General features: G+C 45.1%; 1 protein-coding gene across 1 annotated transcript; it reads right to left on the bottom strand.

Annotated features, from left to right (window-relative positions):
- Positions 1-8,264: 8,264 nt before the first annotated feature.
- PEX11A (peroxisomal biogenesis factor 11 alpha) lies at positions 8,265-18,566 on the bottom strand. Its single transcript, XM_032232434.1, has 3 exons — positions 18,454-18,566; positions 12,988-13,103; positions 8,265-8,995 (listed from the first exon to the last, which is right to left on the bottom strand). Exons 1-3 carry the CDS (start codon positions 18,510-18,512, stop codon positions 8,436-8,438), a joined length of 735 nt encoding a protein of 244 aa, XP_032088325.1. The 5' UTR covers positions 18,513-18,566; the 3' UTR covers positions 8,265-8,435.
- Between the last annotated feature and the right edge of the window lie 38 nt (positions 18,567-18,604).

The following is an 18,604-nucleotide window of genomic DNA, read 5'->3' as shown; positions in this document are numbered from 1 at the left end:
CTATTACAAAACCTGCCTTTCAGCAGCCAATTTCAAAGACCATCTGCAAGTGTCAACTGTACAGGGAAGGTACTCACAGGTTGCAGAAGTCAAGAAGTCCTGAACAGGGTGCCAGCAGTGCCGTCTCGACTGTGGAAGAAGAAACTCATGCCCCAGACTGTAATGCAATGAAGCCCCACCTTCCAGCTCAATAATTCTGCCAAGCTTCTTCGGGGATTAAGCAAGATGGCTCCCCTGGGCCCCTGAAACTCAAACCGATGTCTGAAATACCAGCCAAGTGGGACTTCAAATTAGGGAAAGAATTGCCCAAGCAACATGACAAAATGTGAAAACTCTCGGGATCTTTGGAAAGTACCTTACCCAACTCTTTTTGAGGTGAGGTGGAGGATGTTAGGTGCTTTTACGGAATTCCTTGCTAATCTTCCTATTCTATTTTTAAAAAAGAGACTTGCCTGTTTAAGATGCCAGGGTTTCAAAGTAAACAACCTGGTGCCCAGGCTTTATTTTCTACATTAGCTTGGAAATTCTTGGCCTACACCAGGGGTGGGTTCCTGCCAGTTCTAACCGCTTCTATAGAAGAGGTTCCACAAATCTACAATGCCATTTAGAACCGCTTCCAGCTCCCTCCCCATCCCCGTCCACACATCATCAAGATGAAGAGCGAGAGGAGGAATTCTGGGAGTTGAAGTCCACAAGTTTTAAAGCTGTCAAGTTTGAACACCCCTGGGATTATTTTTTTCTAAAGGGTTAGGGGTGCAAGGGTCTTGTAACTTGACAGCTTTAAGACTTGTGTGCTTCAAATGCCAGAGTTTCTGAACCAACATTTTGGATGCTAAGCAAGAGCGTTGTTAAGTGGGTTCCACCACATTTTACAAGTTGGCCACGCCCACACAGTCACATGGCTGGCAAGCCACTCCCACAAAGCAGGCCACACCTACAGAAGAGGTTCTAAAAAATTTTGAAACCCATCACTGGCATAGACCTGGAGGTATACAAGCCTTCGGATTGTAGCAGAGAGAGAAATTCTGGTGAGAGAGAATTTCCCTGAGGATGGGCTCCAGCATGAGTCCGAAAGCTTATCAATAGCATTAGCAATAGCACTTAAACTTATATACCGCTTCACAGTGCTTTACAGCCAGGAATGGGCTGCAAACATTTCAGCAATGGGTTCGCTGCCTGGTTGCTGGGTGGACATAGCCATGGTGGGCATGACTTAGTTGGCCTCCTGCTCCACAGCGGAGGGCGTTTTCTCCTTCCCCAGGCTACGGGGGCTTTCGGGAGGCCAAAACTGGCTCCCCGGGGCTCCAGAGGCTCCCCCGGAAGCCAGAAATGGCATTTCCAGCCTTCCAGAACTTCCAGGAGGCTTGGTTTTCCCCGTCCTCAAACCTCCACATGGGCCCAGCACTTACCTGGCATCCAAAACAGGCTGTGTGGAGACTCCTGGGAGGGGTGGGGTAGGGAGGGCCAGCCAGGGGTGGGGGTTTTAGGCTCTCTGAACTGGCCATAACGTTAGCTACGGGTTCTCACAAACTGGGCGAACCTGCAGCAGCCTACCGCTGTTTACAGCCCTCTCTAAGCGGTTTACAGAGCCAGCCTCTTGCCCCCAACAATCTGGCTCCTCATTTGACTCACCTGGGAAGGACGGAAGGCTGAGCCAACCTTGAGCCTGGTGAGATTCGAACTGCCAAATTGCAGGCAGCCGGCAGTCAGCAGAAGTAGCCTGCAGTACTGCACTCTGACCACTGCACCACCATGGCTCAGTCTTTAAAAGATTAAACCTTTTGATCCTGGCGACTGAGACAGATTGGATTCTATAACACCACCTCTGAGTTGTTAAAGACACATGCAACTTTCCAGTCTAAGAATATAAATGGATTAGGCCAATGCTGTATGTGGAATCATCTGCAGTGTTAGTCAGGGGAGTGTGCAGAGAGATACTGGGCCTGCCGAGAGTAAGATCCCCATATTGTGCACTAAAAGCCAATGCAAATCAGCCATCCCTTCCCACCGTATTTATCCTCAACACCATTACATTTCATGTTAATTTGTGCAACGCCAGCAGCAGTCTTCTTGTTGTCATGGGTAGTATAGTTGTTTTTGGCAAAGTGGGGTCCTTTGTCCTCTCTGAGCTTAGTTGTTTTCTTGTCCAAGTTTCATTACCCAACTGCACTTTAACCTAGTTTGGCTCATGAAACATCTGCAAGAAAACAACCAAGCTCAGAAAGCACCAAGGACCAGTTCAATCTTGACCTGCAAATATTCTCTTTGTCAGGCCGGCTTTTGAGCCTCTCCTGCCCTCAAAGGACAAGCAACCCATAAACCCCACTTTTACCTTGTTGTCGTTTTTTTTCATCAGAAATATTAAGATGTTTCCTAGTTTGGTTATATTTTTTTTCCTGTATTTTGGTTTCAAACCCGCCATCCTGGGCCCAACGTTTGGGAAGCCAGGCTCTGCCTGTCACAAGCCAGGACAAAGGGTCCTCCTTAAAAAAACCTTGGTCCAGCTGGCCCAACTGGTAGCCCCTCATAAGGGCCCCTTTCCAGGTTACAGGAGAAGACGGTCAACGGTTTTGAAGGCGGAAGAGGGCTCTACGCCCCAATGGCAGATAAAGCAGCAGAAACATCTTCTAGGAGAAGGGAAACTCTGATTACAAACCTCCACTGCCTTGTGGCTCTATCCACTACTGGAAAAGGCTTCGGGAGTCAACCTCAAGGCAAAATCCGGAGCCGGAGTCGCGGAAGCAGTTCGTGATGTGTACAACAGTTCTGGTAACTCCTGTGACGCAGATGGGACCAATCGTATCGGCTCTGCTGTTCCATTGCATTATTTCAATGACCTGGAGAGGGGAGGATCTGCTGCTTGGTAACAGTTCATCCTCCATATTAATCTACCCAAGCCTCGTGCTCTGGAGAGGACACTCCAGCTTTACTTCTTTCCAGAGCACATGTCAGGCCTGCAATTATATCCCTTTTAGGATCTTTGGCCTGCCACACTCTCTATTATTTTCCTATGCTGTTTCATTAGTGTAGTAATTGGGAGGGGGGAATAGAAAGGAGTAGGATTGTGGAATGCGTTGTTGTCATTCCTTTCTAGAAGCTCAAGGTCATCTTTTGTCTCCGCACCTCTGCACCTGACCGGAACCAGCTGAGTGGAGATGCCAGCATGGCCGAAGAAGATTGGACCATGTGATGGATTTATGGGTGTGGGGATAAGATCATGAACTTTCAACTGGGTGGAATCCCAGGGAGCTTTTAGATTTGGGATTCCACAGTTTGTTGCCAATATGTCTGTCTTATTAAATTGGAACTTTAAGGCCTTGGACTCTGATTTAATTCTGCATGATATTTGGAATGCTGACACTCTTCCTTTGGCAAAGTCCTGGGGCTATAGATCAAAGTATGTGATGGGGACCCTCATAAAACTTCTGCTAAGTCAAGGTCTATCCAAAAGCATCCATCCACCATCCATGGCAATCTTTCTGGATGTTGTACATCATATAAGGAAGACCTTTGTGAACCCATAAGCATAATGTCAGTAGGTGGCTCGGTGGCTAAGATGTTGAGCTTGTCGATCAGAAAGGTCGGCAGTTTGGCGGTTCAAATCCCTAGTGCCGCATAACGGAGTGAGCTCCCGTTACTTGCCCAACTTCTGCCAACCCAGCAGTTCGAAAGCACATAAATAATGCAAGTAGAAAAAATAGGAACCACATTTGGTGGAAAGGTAACAGCGTTCTGTCCGCCTTCGGCATTTAGTCAGGCCGGCCACATGACCACAGAGATGTCTTCGGACAGCGCTGGCTCTTCGGCTTTGAAACGGAGATAAGCACCGCCCCCTAGAGTCGGGAACGACTAGCACATATGTGCAAGGGGAACCTTTATCTTTACTTTTAAGCATAATGCCAGGGCTTGGTGGGGTTTTTTGTGGCATCGAAACCACCTATTTCTTTCTTTATTTTTAATTTAAAAATATGTTTTGAGAGTCAGCTACAAGAAGTAGCCTGCCAAGCACCAAGGGAAATGCCAGCTACTCCTTTATAACTATGAAAAATCCTTCAGAGAATTCCCCAGTGTTCAACATGTTTCACTTTCATGCTAAAATAAATGACATTTATTTTTGTTGCCCTGCCCCTTCCCCCTTTGCATGTTTAATGCTTTTCACCCTAATCCGTTACTCCATGATGTAGGCAAAAAAGCAAAAGAGGTTATGTAAGCTTGAAATTCTTCCCTTCAGCCTGGCAAAGAGTCACCGAAGCGCAAAGGGCAGCTACCATTCCAAAATGAAATATTTGGCCACAACTAATAAAGACACAGCATATGCAGAGAAATTTAGCCAGCCTCTTAGGACATGGAGGTGTTGGTAGAGAAACTAGAAACTTCATTTAAATTCCACCTCCAGTTCTTCTTGTTTACTCTCTCGTGTGACTCTCATTTAGTTTCTCATGCACTTCCATAATGCAACTTCAGGGCCCGTGAAATGCATTCCACTGCATTTCAGTGGAATGACACACGGCTTCTCCAGGAAGAGCATTAGGAAAAGCCAATGACTCCCATATCAAAATGGTGCCGGAGTTTAGTTCGGTTACCAGTCAAACTTTCCTATAAGAAAATATTCTCCTCCTTTCCTTTCCTTTCCTTTCCTTTCCTTTCCTTCCCTTCCCTTCCCTTTCCTCTCCTTTCCTTTCTTTCCCTTTCCATTCCTTCATTTCCTTCCCTTCCTTTCCTTTTTCCCTTCCTTTCCTTCTTCTGTTTCCTTCCCTTCCTTTCCTTTTTCCCTTCCTTCCTTTCCTTCTTGTGTTTCCTTCCTTCCTGGGATTCGGACCCTCACCTCTCTCCAGGCCTTCCGAAAAGCCGTCAAAACCAAGGTGGCGCAGTGGTTAAATGCAGCACTGCAGGCTACTGCTAGATCAGCAGTTCAGCGGTTCAAATCTCACCGGCTCAGGGTTGACTCAGCCTTCCATCCTTCCGAGGTGGGTAAAATGAGGACCCAGATTGTTGGGGGCAATATGCTGACTCTCTGTAAACCGCTTAGAGAGGGCTGAAAGCCCTATGAAGCGGTATATAAGTCTACTGCTATTGCTATTGCTTTGCCGGCAGGCCTGGGGTTGATGAGTTCCCCTCCCCTCTTGACTTGTGTGGTTGCGTGATTCTTGCTTATTTTAATTATCTGTATTCTGTTCTATGTTCCCCTTTTCCCCTTTTTGAGTTGTTCGCCGCCCTGAGTCCTTCCCGGAGAAGGGCGGCATACAAATAATAAAATTCAATTCAATTCAATTCCCTTCCTTTCCTTCTTCCCTTCCTTTCCTTCTTCTGTTTCCTTCCTTTCCTTTTTCCCTTCCTTTCCTTCTTCTGTTTTTTCCCTTCTTTTCCTTCCCTTCCTTTCCTTCTTCTGTTTCCTTCCTTTCCTTTTTCCCTTCCTTTCCTTCTTCTATTTCTTCCCTTCTTTTCCTTCTTCCCTTTCTTTCCTTCTTCTGTTTCCTTCCCTTCCTTTCCTTTTTCCCTTCCTTTCCTTTTTCCCTTCCTTTCCTTCTTCTGTTTCCTTCCTTTCCTTTTTCCCTTCCTTTCCTTCTTGTTTCCTTTCCTTTTTCCCTTCCTTTCATTCTTCTGTTTCCTTCCCTTCCTTTCCTTTTTCCCTTCCTTCTTCTATTTCCTTTCCTGCTTGTGTTTCCTTCCTTTCCTTCCCTTCATTCTTTCCCTCCCTCACTTCCCATCCCTTCCCATCCCATCTCATCCAATCAATTTTAGTTTTGTTTTTCTTCTTTGTGGGTGTGTGCAGCCTTCTATTTATTCTATTACCTTATTTATTAAATTTACTTGCTGCCCATCCCACCTTGGGGCTAACCAATTTCGTTGTATTTATTTTGTACAATGACAATAAAGGCTATACTATAATGTAGGTGGCTTTTTACAGTTTAGTTTTTACCTTTTTTTTTACTAATTACAGTTTGGTAACGGTTGTTAAGTGGATCACTGCAGTTGATGTTACTAACCTGGTTGTTAAGTGAATCTGACTATCCTGTTGACTTTGCTTGTCAGAAGTTCGCAAAGGGGGACCACATGACCCCGGGACACTGCGACCGTCATAAATGTAAGTCAGTTGCCAAGGGTCTGAATTTTGATCACGTGACCATGGGGAAGCTGCAAAGGTCGTAACTCTGAAAAAACGGTCATGTCCCTATTTCAATGCTGTGGAATGTTGAACGGTCACTAAGAGAACTGTTGTAAGTTAAGGACTACCTGTATATATCTTACCATCTTCTTCTATATATATAAAAAACGGCTGTGTTTGCGTGCGTGTGTATTCCAGCATAACTCTGGAGCGCCTCGAGCAATTTCAACCAAACATGGTACACAGATGACTTACTCTCTGGAAACAAATACTGTGGGGGTAAGACATCCCTAACACCCCTCAATTTGTGTGTTTTGTTAAGATACAGCCTGTTGTGCCTTAAAATGGCTTCTACTGTACAGCACAATGGAATTGCCATGGTAACAGCTTCACAGTACTCAACAAGGGGAAGGGGGGGCGGGAAATCCAACATTAGAAATTACACTTCTGGGGGCACAGGGAAAACATTTTTAACTAATTGTTGCTGAAATCAGGACTCAGGAAGTTGCTTTTGCAGGCTTTACTGTACAAGGGGGCTCCCTCTGGTAAGGGAGAAAATCCAACATTAGAAATTATGTTTGCTCTGGACATTTTCCCCGTATAAATAAATACCCGGACAATACTGAGTTATCGGCTAGTGCATTATAAACAAATTGTGGACTCGTTTGCAATGTGAAAGGTTTAGATATTCTTTTATTTACATTTTTTCTCAGCCAAATACAATTGCACTTATTTCAGAGAGAATCAGAATGCTGAAGAAAAAGGCACAATACTGTTTCTTAGTCCCGACTGCCAACTGAGGTGAACAGTTTCACTTCTAGTAATGCATAGTTTAAGTACAAACACATACACACACAAAAACACTTCTCCCTCACCTCCACTGCACATTTAGCACCTGAAAACAATGCTCCATACAGTATACCCATTTTTTTCGGAGGGGATCAAATGTGTTTTTGATGAACAGGTGCTCACCTTGATTGCAGAGGCAAAAGAATGAGCCTGGCATAAAAACTAAAATATTTTTTTTAAAAAAAACTTCACAGTCTGACCAGAAACAAGAATACCATATTTTTCAGATTATAAGACACACCGGTGTATAAGACGCACCAAGATTTCGAAGAAGTAAGTAAGATAAAAAGGTTTTTGTCCTCCCTGGCCAGCAGGAACACTCTGCAGGCTTCAACAGGGCTGGGAAGGCAAGAACGTCCCATTTTTGTAAAAAAAACAAGTGGAAAACGGGCATTTTTTTGCAAAAATGAGGGCATTTTTGCCTTCCCCCAGCCCTGCAGAGTGCTTCTGGGGGCTGGAAGAAGGCAAAAACATTAGTTTTTGCAAAAATGGGTTGTTGGGGTGGGGCTTCGGGAGGCCAAAAATGGCTGCATTCGGTGTATAAGACTCACCAACATTTCCATGCTCTTTTTTGGGGGGGGGGGCGTCTTATACTCTGAAAAATACGGTAGGTAAAAGTTAGCTAGAGACAGCAATTTGGCTGCCTGTGAACACATAGTCTAATGTTTCTGGTTAAAGAGGGTTTGTTAAGGTCCAGAATTCATCCCAGATAACAGCAATAAACTCTTATCAACCAATGCTGGGAGCGGGGAGGAGGGAAGGAATTAGATAAATGAAAAGGCAATTCTATTTCAAATTCACTTCGAATCTGCTGTTTTCTATCCCAGGAAAAAAGACTGACCGGCTCTTCACCAAAGCTTGACACCATCCCATCCTGAGTAGTGATAGTTTTGCTGGTTCTGTTGCATAGCAGGAGAAAAATCTCCAATCAAGGGCCCATTAATCCCCCCCAAAACTTAACCCAGGTCATTTGGGCAGCCCAATGTGACAGCACAAGGAAAGAAGAAAGAATTCAACTAGGGGTAAAGATAAAGGTTCCCCTCGCACATCTGTGCTAGTCGTTCCCGACTCTAGGGGGCGGTGCTAATCTCCGCTTCAAAGCTGAAGAGCCAGCGCTATCCAAAGATGTCTCTGTGGTCATGCGGCCGGCATGACTAAACCCTGAAGGCACACAGAACGCTGTTCCCTTCCCATCAAAGGTGGTTCCTATTTTCCTACTTGCATTTTTACGTGCTTTCGAACTGCTAGGTTGGCAGAAGCTGGGCCAAGTAACGGGAGCTCACTCCATTACGAGGCACTAGGGATTCGAACCGCCGAACTGCCGATCTTTCTGATAGACAAGTTCAGCATCTTAGCCACTGAGCCACCGCGTCCCTTGCTACTAGGGGTAGGGAGGACCAAGCTCCATCATCAAAGAGGGGAAGCCAATATGCACCAAGGGTGAAATGCCGCCGTGCCAAAGGGAAGCCCTGATAGAACCTCAGTGTTTCAACCGTAAGTGCGGCCTCATCACAGTAAGGATTCCCACCAGGGAGGAGATAAGACCACACAACCCTATAACTCCAGGGTTGGTCTTGTAGATGCCCAGACGGTCCAACGGGCTGAAGATGTCACAAAGGTTCTTCACCGTATCCAGCAAGAGGGGTGGATAGTCCTTTAATGTGAAGAACACAAGCAGGAGGAAAGTCTGTAGCTCCCCGTTGGTAAGGAATTGGAACTTCTTCTTGCCAAGAGTCAAGGCCTTTTCAGGCTTCTGGCTGCACGCTGTCTGCTTCATGCGCCAGCAGAGCTCATAAAAATCCTTGATCAGGTTTATCACCAGGGAATAGTAGTAGCACTTGGTCGCCCAGTTGCGCCACTTCTTCTGGTTGATCTCCGAGAGGAGCCCAATGCTCTTCACCCACAAGACGGTGTCACAGGCGAAGTACATCACCCGGTTCACATTGGAGGCTGTCAGACAGAAGCGAGGAACGGCGTAGGGCAACTGGGAAGCTTGATGGGTGGCCACCATGGCATGCACAATATTGCCAAGTCGAAACACTGCAAGAGAAACCAGAGCTGAAACATGCTAGGGGAGGGGAAAGACCTGGAATCTTATGGTGCTACTCATTCATTCCTTGCAGCCATGGACTCCATCAGCTTTGGACCATAATTCAATATCTCTTTTTTGGGCTACCTCGTCTAGGCATGACTCAGAGGTGGGTTCCTACCAGTTCGCACCAGTTCGGTAGAACCGGTTCGTCAAATCTACCGAACTGGTTAGAAGAGGTTCCACCAGAAAGCAGGCCACACCTACAGAAGAGGTTCCAAAATTTTTTGAAACCCACCACTGACACACACACACACACACACACACACACACACACACAGAGAAAGAGAAAGAAAGGAAGAAAGAAAGAAATAAAGAAAAAAAGAAAAAAGAAAGAAAAAGTGAGAGAGATGAAAGAAAAAAAAGGAAAAAAGGGACAGAGAGACAAAAGGAAGGAAAGAGAGAGAGAGAGAGAGAGAGAGAGAGAGAGAGAGAAAGAAAACACATGGCCAGCAAGCCACTCCCGCAAAGGAGGCCACACCCACAGAGTAGGTTCGAAAATTTTTTGAAACCCACCACTGGCATGACTGTAGCTCAGCCAATAATGATGGTGTGTGTGTGTGAGAGAGAGAGAGCCGCACACACCCAAAATGACCTCCCCCAGAATGTTCCAATCACAGTGTGGTTTGAGTTTCTGGTGCCACTTCTGGAACACTCAGAATGGCTGATTTCCCACAATATAACCTTTTGTGCATCCTTATTTCTGCCTGTCTAGCTCATAAGAATATGAGTAGATCCTTGAGAATATCCTACAGTTTTAATCGATAGCAATCCGAAGAGGACCCCAATGGTCAGGGACTCTGAGAGTCCTGGTCCAATATCTGAGGTCTCCAAATTGCCAATCCATAGGGAGTTCTTATAATCCTTTGCTTGATCTCTAAAACTGGAATGCTGCTCTTCCACCTGGAGCTTTGCCAACCCATAAAAGACAACCCACACAGAGTCTTCTTTTGGTAAGCCCAGGTCATATTTAAATGTGCGATACTTAAGTGCCCTTTAGAACAGAGCTGATAAGGATGAAAATGCCTCATTGCAGCGTACAAATGTTAACACATCAACGCATAAAAAAGTGGAGGAAATAAATGAACTTTGTGTCAGATTGAGTTTCAGTCCTGGAAAGCTATTACTAAAACATTCCATTGATGGCTACACCTAGATTTCATCAAGGGTGGTCTTCTGTAATTAGGCCATCCACTCACCCACCCACCCTCCACCCATCTGTCAACTATCTATCTATCTATCTATCTATCTATCTATCTATCTATCTATCTATCTATCTATCTATCTATCAATATGTAATATCTATCTATCTATCTATCATCTATCCATATGTAATATCTATCTATCTATCATCTATCATCTATCTATCTATCTATCAATCTATCATCTATCCATCCATATGTAATATCTATCTATCTATCTATCCATCATCCATCCATCCATCCATCCATCCATCCATCCATCCATCCATCTATCATCTATCTATCTATCTATCTATCTATCTATCTATCTATCTATCTATCTATCATCTATCTACCTACCTACCTACCTATCTATCTATCTATCATCTATCATCTATCATCTATCCATCCATCCATATGTAATATCTATCTATCTATCTATCTATCTATCTATCTATCTATCTATCTATCCATCCATCCATCCATCCATCCATCCATCCATCCATCTATCATCTATCTATCTATCTATCTATCTATCTATCTATCTATCTATCTATCTATCTATCTATCTATCTATCAATCTATCAATCTATCATCTATCCATCCATATGTAATATCTATCTATCTATCTATCTATCTATCTATCTATCTATCTATCTATCTATCTATCCATCCATCCATCCATCCATCCATCCATCCATCCATCTATCTATCATCTATCTATCATCTATCTATCTATCTATCTATCTATCTATCTATCTATCTATCTATCTATCTATCTATCTATCTATCATCTATCTATCTATCTACCTATCTATCTATCATCTATCTACCTATCTATCTATCATCTATCATCTATCCATCCATCCATATGTAATATCTATCTATCTATCTATCTATCTATCTATCTATCTATCTATCTATCTATCTATCTATCTATCTATCTATCATCTATCTATCTATCATCTCTCTCTCTCCATCTTCTGCAGGACATTAGTATAATAATCTAAATAAAGAAAACTTTCAGTAACTATGTAAAGAATATAAAAAATTAAACGCAGAAGGAATTTAAAGCATGCATGTGACATTCTATAGCATTTGAGGCCCAGAAAGTAGGTCTGAATAGCTTTATCATTGCCAGGAACAAATTGTCCATTGTACATGTTCCATAAGGATTGTGGCATATAAATTAGGCCTCTAAGTGTACCTTTAGAGTATGGGAAGTACTTACAGGAAGATTGCTTAATGAGCTGGGAGTAGAAAGCGGTTAAACCAGCCACAGAAAGAAAAAAAAAATCTGATCTAAAGGGGGAAAAAAAGGCTCTTTCCTTTCTTTTGGTAGCCCTTTGAATGTTTTGGACCAAGCTGCAGTAATGGGATCCCTCACCATTCCTGCAATTAAGCCCCACCATTAAAAGAAAGGCTGAGGGGCATATACCAAGCCCCCAAGCAAGGACATTTATCATGGCAAAACCCAACATACATATACTAGCTCCCTAGCTTCTGGCTAAATGCCATGAATGTGGATGATTTTAAATGGAAATGAAAAGATTGCTGTGCTTAAAAATGCAAACACCCCATTGGGAAAGGATCAGGCCAGTCAAACAGGCTATTCCCTCCCCAGCCCAAAATAAATAAATAAATAGCAATAGTACATTTCTCATGCATGCGAATGAATGAAACATAGATTAGGACACAAACAATCCAGGTCATGGGAATGCAATAATCATGAAATGACATGCTAATTGTGGAATTTTGACTAATAAGCAAAGCAGACTTTCCCATTCAGGCCCAAGGAATGAAGATCAGCAGGTAGGAATCAGCAGTTCTTATTTGGAGAAAGCCATAATGTCAATCCCCCCCCCCCCCCCCCCCCCCCCCCCCCCCGCCCCAGGCCATCAAGGTTTATTGATTCAGGAAAGCAGGAGGAGAAAAATATAGAATTTAAGCCTCTGAGCATAGATCTATTTAAGCGGCTTTGCTACCAATATTCCTGCAGTGGACAAATCTGGATGTATTAGGTAATTCCAATCAAAGACATCATAGGAGCTACAATCCTTTAAGGTAAAGCTAAAGGTTCCCCTCACACATATGTGCTAGTCGTTCCTGACTCTAGGGGGCGGTGCTCATCTCCGTTCCTGACTCTAGGGGGCGGTGCTCATCTCCTGACTCTAGGGGGCGGTGCTCATCTCCGTTTCAAAGCCAAAGAGCCAGCGCTGTCCGTGGTCATGTGGCCAGCATGACTACATGCCAAAGGTGCACGGAGCGCTGTTACCTTCCCACCGAAGGTGGTTCCTATTTTTTCTACTTGCATTTTTACGTGCTTTTGAACTGCTAGGCTGGGATAAGTAATGGGAACTCACCCCCTTACGCGGCGCTAAGGAATCGAACCACTGAACTGCTGACCTTTCTGATTGACAAGCTCAGCGTCTTAGCCACTGAGCTACCACATCCCTGCTTGGGCAACATTACAAAATTCCTAATCTGTAATCCAATTTCTTTCTCTCTCTCTCTCTCTCTCTCTCTCTCTCTCTCTCTCTCTCTCTCTCTCTCTCTCTCTCTCTCTCTCTCTCTCTCTCTCTCTCTCTCCCTCCCCCTCCCTCCCTCCCTCCCCCTCCCTCCCTCCCTCCCCCTCCCTCCCCCCCTCTCTCTCTCCCTCTCTTTTTGTTCTGTCCCACCCACCTCTCCCTTATTTTGAGACGATCAGCAATCCATTTCTTTTTCTTTCTTCAATAGGCAGTATCTAAAGCTGACATACTCACTCTTGCGTCCTGAGCTCATGCTTGATTCCAGAAGTCTGAGCTTCATAACCACTTTCTCTCGGTGACTCTTACGCTCTAAAATATAGCTAAGCAGCATGCATGAGTACTGAGTTGCTCTGGAAAGGGAAGGAAAGAGAGGCGCATCGCTGGTCACACATCCCAGGCAAAGCACAGGCAGCGTCCTCCCACGGTGAAACCAAGAGATATATGGATATAACATAGGAGCTCAGGTCCCTCCCCATGCAAAAGATGCCACAGGACAGTTTTGCTCTAAGGCAAATGCTCTAATATATAGTTTTGCACAGAGTAACGTTGCTCAATCAGAGGAGACGCTGTAAGTGGCACATGAGAATCTATTATAGTTAATTATTCTATTTCCAAAAGCATTTGCTTGTAAAAAAAAAAAAAGGAAAAATATTTGCTTCCTTCCAAATGTCTTCAGCTGTGATGGCAAACCTACAGGTGCCAGAGGTGGCACGCACAGCCCACTCTGTGGAAACACGTGCCATCGCCAGCTGTTTTGGGGCCTTTTTCAGGTCATTTTGGCCCCAAAATGGCCTGAAAAACAGCCTTAAATTGCAACCCCAAATTGACCTTAAAATGGCCCCAAAACGGCTAGAAAATGGCCTGGAAAACGGCCAAAACAGGTATGCACATGCCGGCCAGCTGGTCATAAGGTTTTGGTGCTCCAACACGTGCAAATGCACACACATGCACGCATGTTCGGGTTTGGGCACTCAGTGTTGAAAAGGTTTGCCCAGTGCTGGCTTATCAGGAGAATAATGGTGAGGCAAGTGTTAGCCCCAAAGGTATCATAATGGAATGGGATGAATCAACCCATAGCCAATTCCTTGCATCTATAGAGAGACCTATCATCAATGATAGGTTGCAATGCTATATTTCCTCCTTTTTCCTTCCTATCTGAACATCCATGGAGCTGAACCAACCTTTTCCTGTGTTACACATCAAGCTGCAGCTTGGGATAACCGGCTTGGAATAGGACTTTTCAGATTGGGGTTCAGTTTCATTTAAGACTGATTCGTTGAGCCTAGAGCTAACATCCAGTACAATTTATTGCACAGATGTTTGCACTGTTGCGAAGATAAAACTGGAGGAGTGATTTCTACCCCCACGCACTGCCTTGAGGGGATGAAGGGGAGGTGAGTGGTGAAGCTGCCCAACAAATGGCAATCCCTTGAAAAGTAGCATGCGATGCTGAAAGATCAGGTTACATAACACCAGGAAATAACAACACAAATCAGGTAAGGTTGCATGCATTGGCAACTCTTTGGCATGGTTATCCCCACCCCCACCCCGCTCAACAACTTTGGGGGAAAGAGATGGGGGAAAATTACTACGTAGAGGTATATGTGCTGTTCGTGATTCTCACACCTATAAGGTAAAGGTTCCCCTCGCACATATGTGCTAGTTGTTCCTGGTGTTCATCTCTGTTTTTTTTAAACGATGCTCTCAAAACATATTTTTAAATTAAAAATAAAGAAAGAAATAGGTGGTTTCGATGCCACAAAAAACCCCACCAAGCCCTGGCATTATGCTTAAAAGTAAAGCTAAAGATTCCCCTCGCACATATGGGCTAGTCATTCCCGACTCTAGGGGGCGGTGCTTATCTCCGTTTCAAAGCCAAAGAGCCAGCGCTGTGCGAAGATGTCTCTGTGGTCATGCGGCCAGCATGACTAAATGCCGAAGGCGCACAGAAAACTGTTACCTTCCCACCAAAGGTGGTTCCTATTTTTCTACTTGCATTTTTACATGCTTTTGAACTGCTAGGTTGGCAGAAGCTGGGACAAGTAACGGGAGCTCACTCTGTTACGTGGCGCTAGGGATTCGAACCGCCGAACTGCTGACCTTTTCTGATCGACAAGCTCAGCATCTTAGCCACTGAGCCACCACGCCCCAGGTTCTCACACCTATACAAGGCAGTAAGATCATCATGCTCACATTCTTTCCTTTACTCAAAAGTCTTCCCCTATGGAATCATCAGGCAAGTTCTGTTTCTCCTACTGGGTTTTCTTTTCCATTTTATTGATATTTTGTGGGATGGTGCCGGGATCGTTTCCCCTTCATGATCTGATTTCCATCAAATGGGATCTCCTTCAGTCTTCTACCACCCTGTCCAAAAGCTTCCTTGGCTGGGAATCCAGGGAATTGTGGTCCCAACACATCTGGAGGGCACCAGCTAAATATACCAGGTTTGGGAATTTTTACCTGTCTGGTTGTGTACAGTCCACAAGGTTAACAGTGCTCCAGGACATCATGCTGGTCACATGACCACAGAAATGTCTTCAGACAGCGCAGGCTCAATGTCCTTGGAGATGAGCACCGTCCCCTATAGCTAAAAGGGACCTCTTCACCTTTACAATCCACAAGAGAAGGTAACTTTGACCCCCCGACACCTGTTAAATCTCAGCAATTCTCCACTCTCTTTCATTGCTGACAAGCATTTTTTTTTGTTAGTTGCGAAGTCATGTCCGACCCATCGCAACCCCATGGACAACATTCCTCCAAGCCTTCCTGTCCTCTGCCATCCTTTGGAGACCAGTTAAGCTCATGCCTACTGCTTCAGTGACTCCATCCAGCTGCCTCATTCTCTGTCGTCCCCTTCTTCTTTTGCCCTCAATCTTTCCCAGCGTTAGGCTCTTCTCCATTGAGCATTATTTTTACATTGTGTGTTTTCCATAATGGGAGTGGAGCCATGTTTGCAAATACACTCAGGAGTGAAGAGCGATGAAGAAATATGTCAAATATAAATTAAGGAAATCAGACCTACTAATGCCTCTGTTGAAGCAAGCCTCAACGCAAGTATTCCTACAATTCCTTCAAGTTACCAGGTTTGTGACTGTCATCACACAATGGCCAACCATGATGCATGTGCAGGGCCGGATTTAGATGAAAAGAGGCCCTGGGCTGTTCCACTTATGAGGCCCTTTCACCTCCCATTTTTAAGTTTGTAAATTAAGTTTGTATAAAATATGTGAAAAGTTAAAAGGTGAGGAGAAGGCTATCAAGGTGTCAATTGGCCCCAGGGTTGCATCCTGCTCAATGAGCTCCGTGCTGATTGGCAAAGCCAAGTCCTCAAAGGCCAATGAAAGACCAGGAGATCACAGGCCTTCTCACCTCACGGGGTGAAGGTGGGAGCCATAGCAGAGAAGATCCTCTTCCTGGACCCAGCCAGTTGAAATTCTTTCGCCCAGGGGCAGGGCCGGATTTAGATGAAAAGAGGCCCTAGGCTATTCCACTTATGAGGCCCTTTCACCTCCCATTTTTAAGTTTGTAAATTACATGAGAGACAATAAAATACATCATTACTGTGATATATAGCAATATATATCAATATATATAGCTGGCCTCCCGACGGAGGGCGGCTCTGCTCTGCGGCAAAGGCAGCAAGGCCAGCCGCCTCCCCTGCTGCGCTCAGCTGCCTGGCTCGGCCCCTTGCCCTCACCTGCCTGGCCGCTGGTGGGCTCCGTGTCGATGGGGCAGCTACTGGGAGCGGCCGCGCCTCTCGCCCGACCGCCGGTGCCGGGAACATGGGCGGGCTCCCCAACTGCCGCGGCGCTGGAAGTATCTTAAACAATACATTTTTATGTTTGTTTATTAGTCATATGCGTAGAATTTCTCCTTATTTTCGGTTCAGTGTTTTAGGGTTCACTGTTTTTAGAATAGTGTAATTTTAATTTTGCTAACAATTTGAATGTAGGCCCCTCTTGATCTTGAGGCCCTAGGCTGAAGCCTAGTTAGCCTATAGGATAATCCGGCCCTGTGCATGTGAGCCTTAACATGTTGCGCAAACTCAGTATGCATGAACCAGAGTCTTGCACAACACCAGGGAACAGGAAGCAGATGACAAGGTTGTGCAAAGATACCTATAACCTACATTCACACATCCTGATTCATAGAGTGATGAAGTCCAAGGGGGTGCAGGAATACCTTGCCTTACACCTGATTGGTTGGTTGTTCCAGAACCCATGTGTCCTGTGGACTTGAAACTTGCCAAATTTTCTAAAACATTTTACAGTAAAAATTATCACAAAAGCATCTCATGACATTAACATAAAACATCGTAAAACATTTCCTGAGATCCACTGCTGAAGTTTGAGACTGCTCCATGCGGGCTGCTCTACGCTAAATATCTCTCAGAACTTCTAAAACTTTTCCAGTGAATCCTCTCATAAGGTCAACCTACTCTCCAAAGCACCTGAGGGCAGGACAAGAAGTACTTAGGTGTAAGATCATTCAAGACAGATCGAACCTAGAACTATGGAGACATTTCCTGACAGTGAGAACAATTTATCAGCAGAATGATTTGTCTCCGGAAGTTGCAGATGTTCCATCACTGGAGTCCCAAAGATGCTTTGTTTTTTTTCAAGAGGCAACTGAACTTTCTAGTTTTTCTTTGAAGATGTTTTGCTTCCAAGAAGCTTCTTCAGCTGTGACTGGATTCCTTTCCACACTATCTGGTCAGAGCTGAAGAAGCTTCTTGGATGAGAAGCAAAAAGCCTTCAAAGGACAACCATGACTTGAACAACTGAGAATCTCCATAGACATCCATCACTGGAAGCTTTCAAAAAGAGACTGGACAGCCACTTATCTGGCATGGGATAGGGTCTCCTACTCGAGCTGGGGGGACTGGACTAGAAGACCTCCAAGATCCCTTCCAAACCAATGATTCTATGTTCTGTATAAAAAAAGGAGTTGAAGTGGGGATGGTTGTGGCAACCAGGATGATTAGGGGACTGGAGACTAAAACATATGAAGAACGGTTGCAGGAACTGGGCATGGCTAGTCTAGTGAAGAGAAGGATCAGGGGAGACAGGATAGCAGTCTTCCAATATTTAAGGGGCTGCCACAGAGAAGAGGGGGGGGGTGTCAGGCTACTTTTGAAAGCACCTGAAGGTCAGACAAGGAATAACGGATGGAAACTGACCAAGGAGAGATTCAACCTGCAAATAAGCAGGAACTTTCTGACAGTGAGAGCAATCAACCCATGGAACAGAAGTTGCCTTCAGAAGTTGTGGGAGCTTCATCACTTGAGACTTTCAAGAAGAGATTGGACTGCCATTTGTTGGGGATGATTTAGGGCAGGGGTCTCCAAACTTGGCAACTTTAAAGTCTTCAAGTCTTCAAGTTTGAAGACCTCTGGTTTAGGGTCTCCTGCTTGAGGTGGGGGGGGGAAGTGAGGGGGGGGGTTTGGACTAGATGACCTATGAGGTCCCTTCCAACTCTGTTAATCTGATCTAATCTTAAATTCATCAGAACCCAACCAGATGGGTGCCCTAGCCCAGAGGTCTCCAAACTTGGCAACTTCAAGACTTGTGGACTTCAACTCCCAGAATTCTCCAGTCCAAGGGGGATGGGGGCGAGGGGTCTGCAAGTTCCTTGCAAAGGAAGGAGGGTCCCGCCACCCCCTTATTCTCTCCCCACCCTCTTGCGCTGCTCCCCCCTCACCGAAAGAGTCGCTCCCGACCCTGCGTCTGGTTGGTGAAGTGCACAAAAGCCTCCATCATGCCACCTGCAAGCCCCGCCGGACCGCTCCGAACTCTGGACAGGAATCAGCTGTTTCTCCGGGGGGCGGGGCGGGGCTGAATCGTGGCCACGC

The sequence above is a fragment of the Thamnophis elegans genome, chromosome 16 (genome assembly GCF_009769535.1).
Source record: "Thamnophis elegans isolate rThaEle1 chromosome 16, rThaEle1.pri, whole genome shotgun sequence".
Taxonomy (NCBI): domain Eukaryota; kingdom Metazoa; phylum Chordata; class Lepidosauria; order Squamata; family Colubridae; genus Thamnophis; species Thamnophis elegans.
This window is presented reverse-complemented; position numbering and strand designations above follow the sequence as displayed.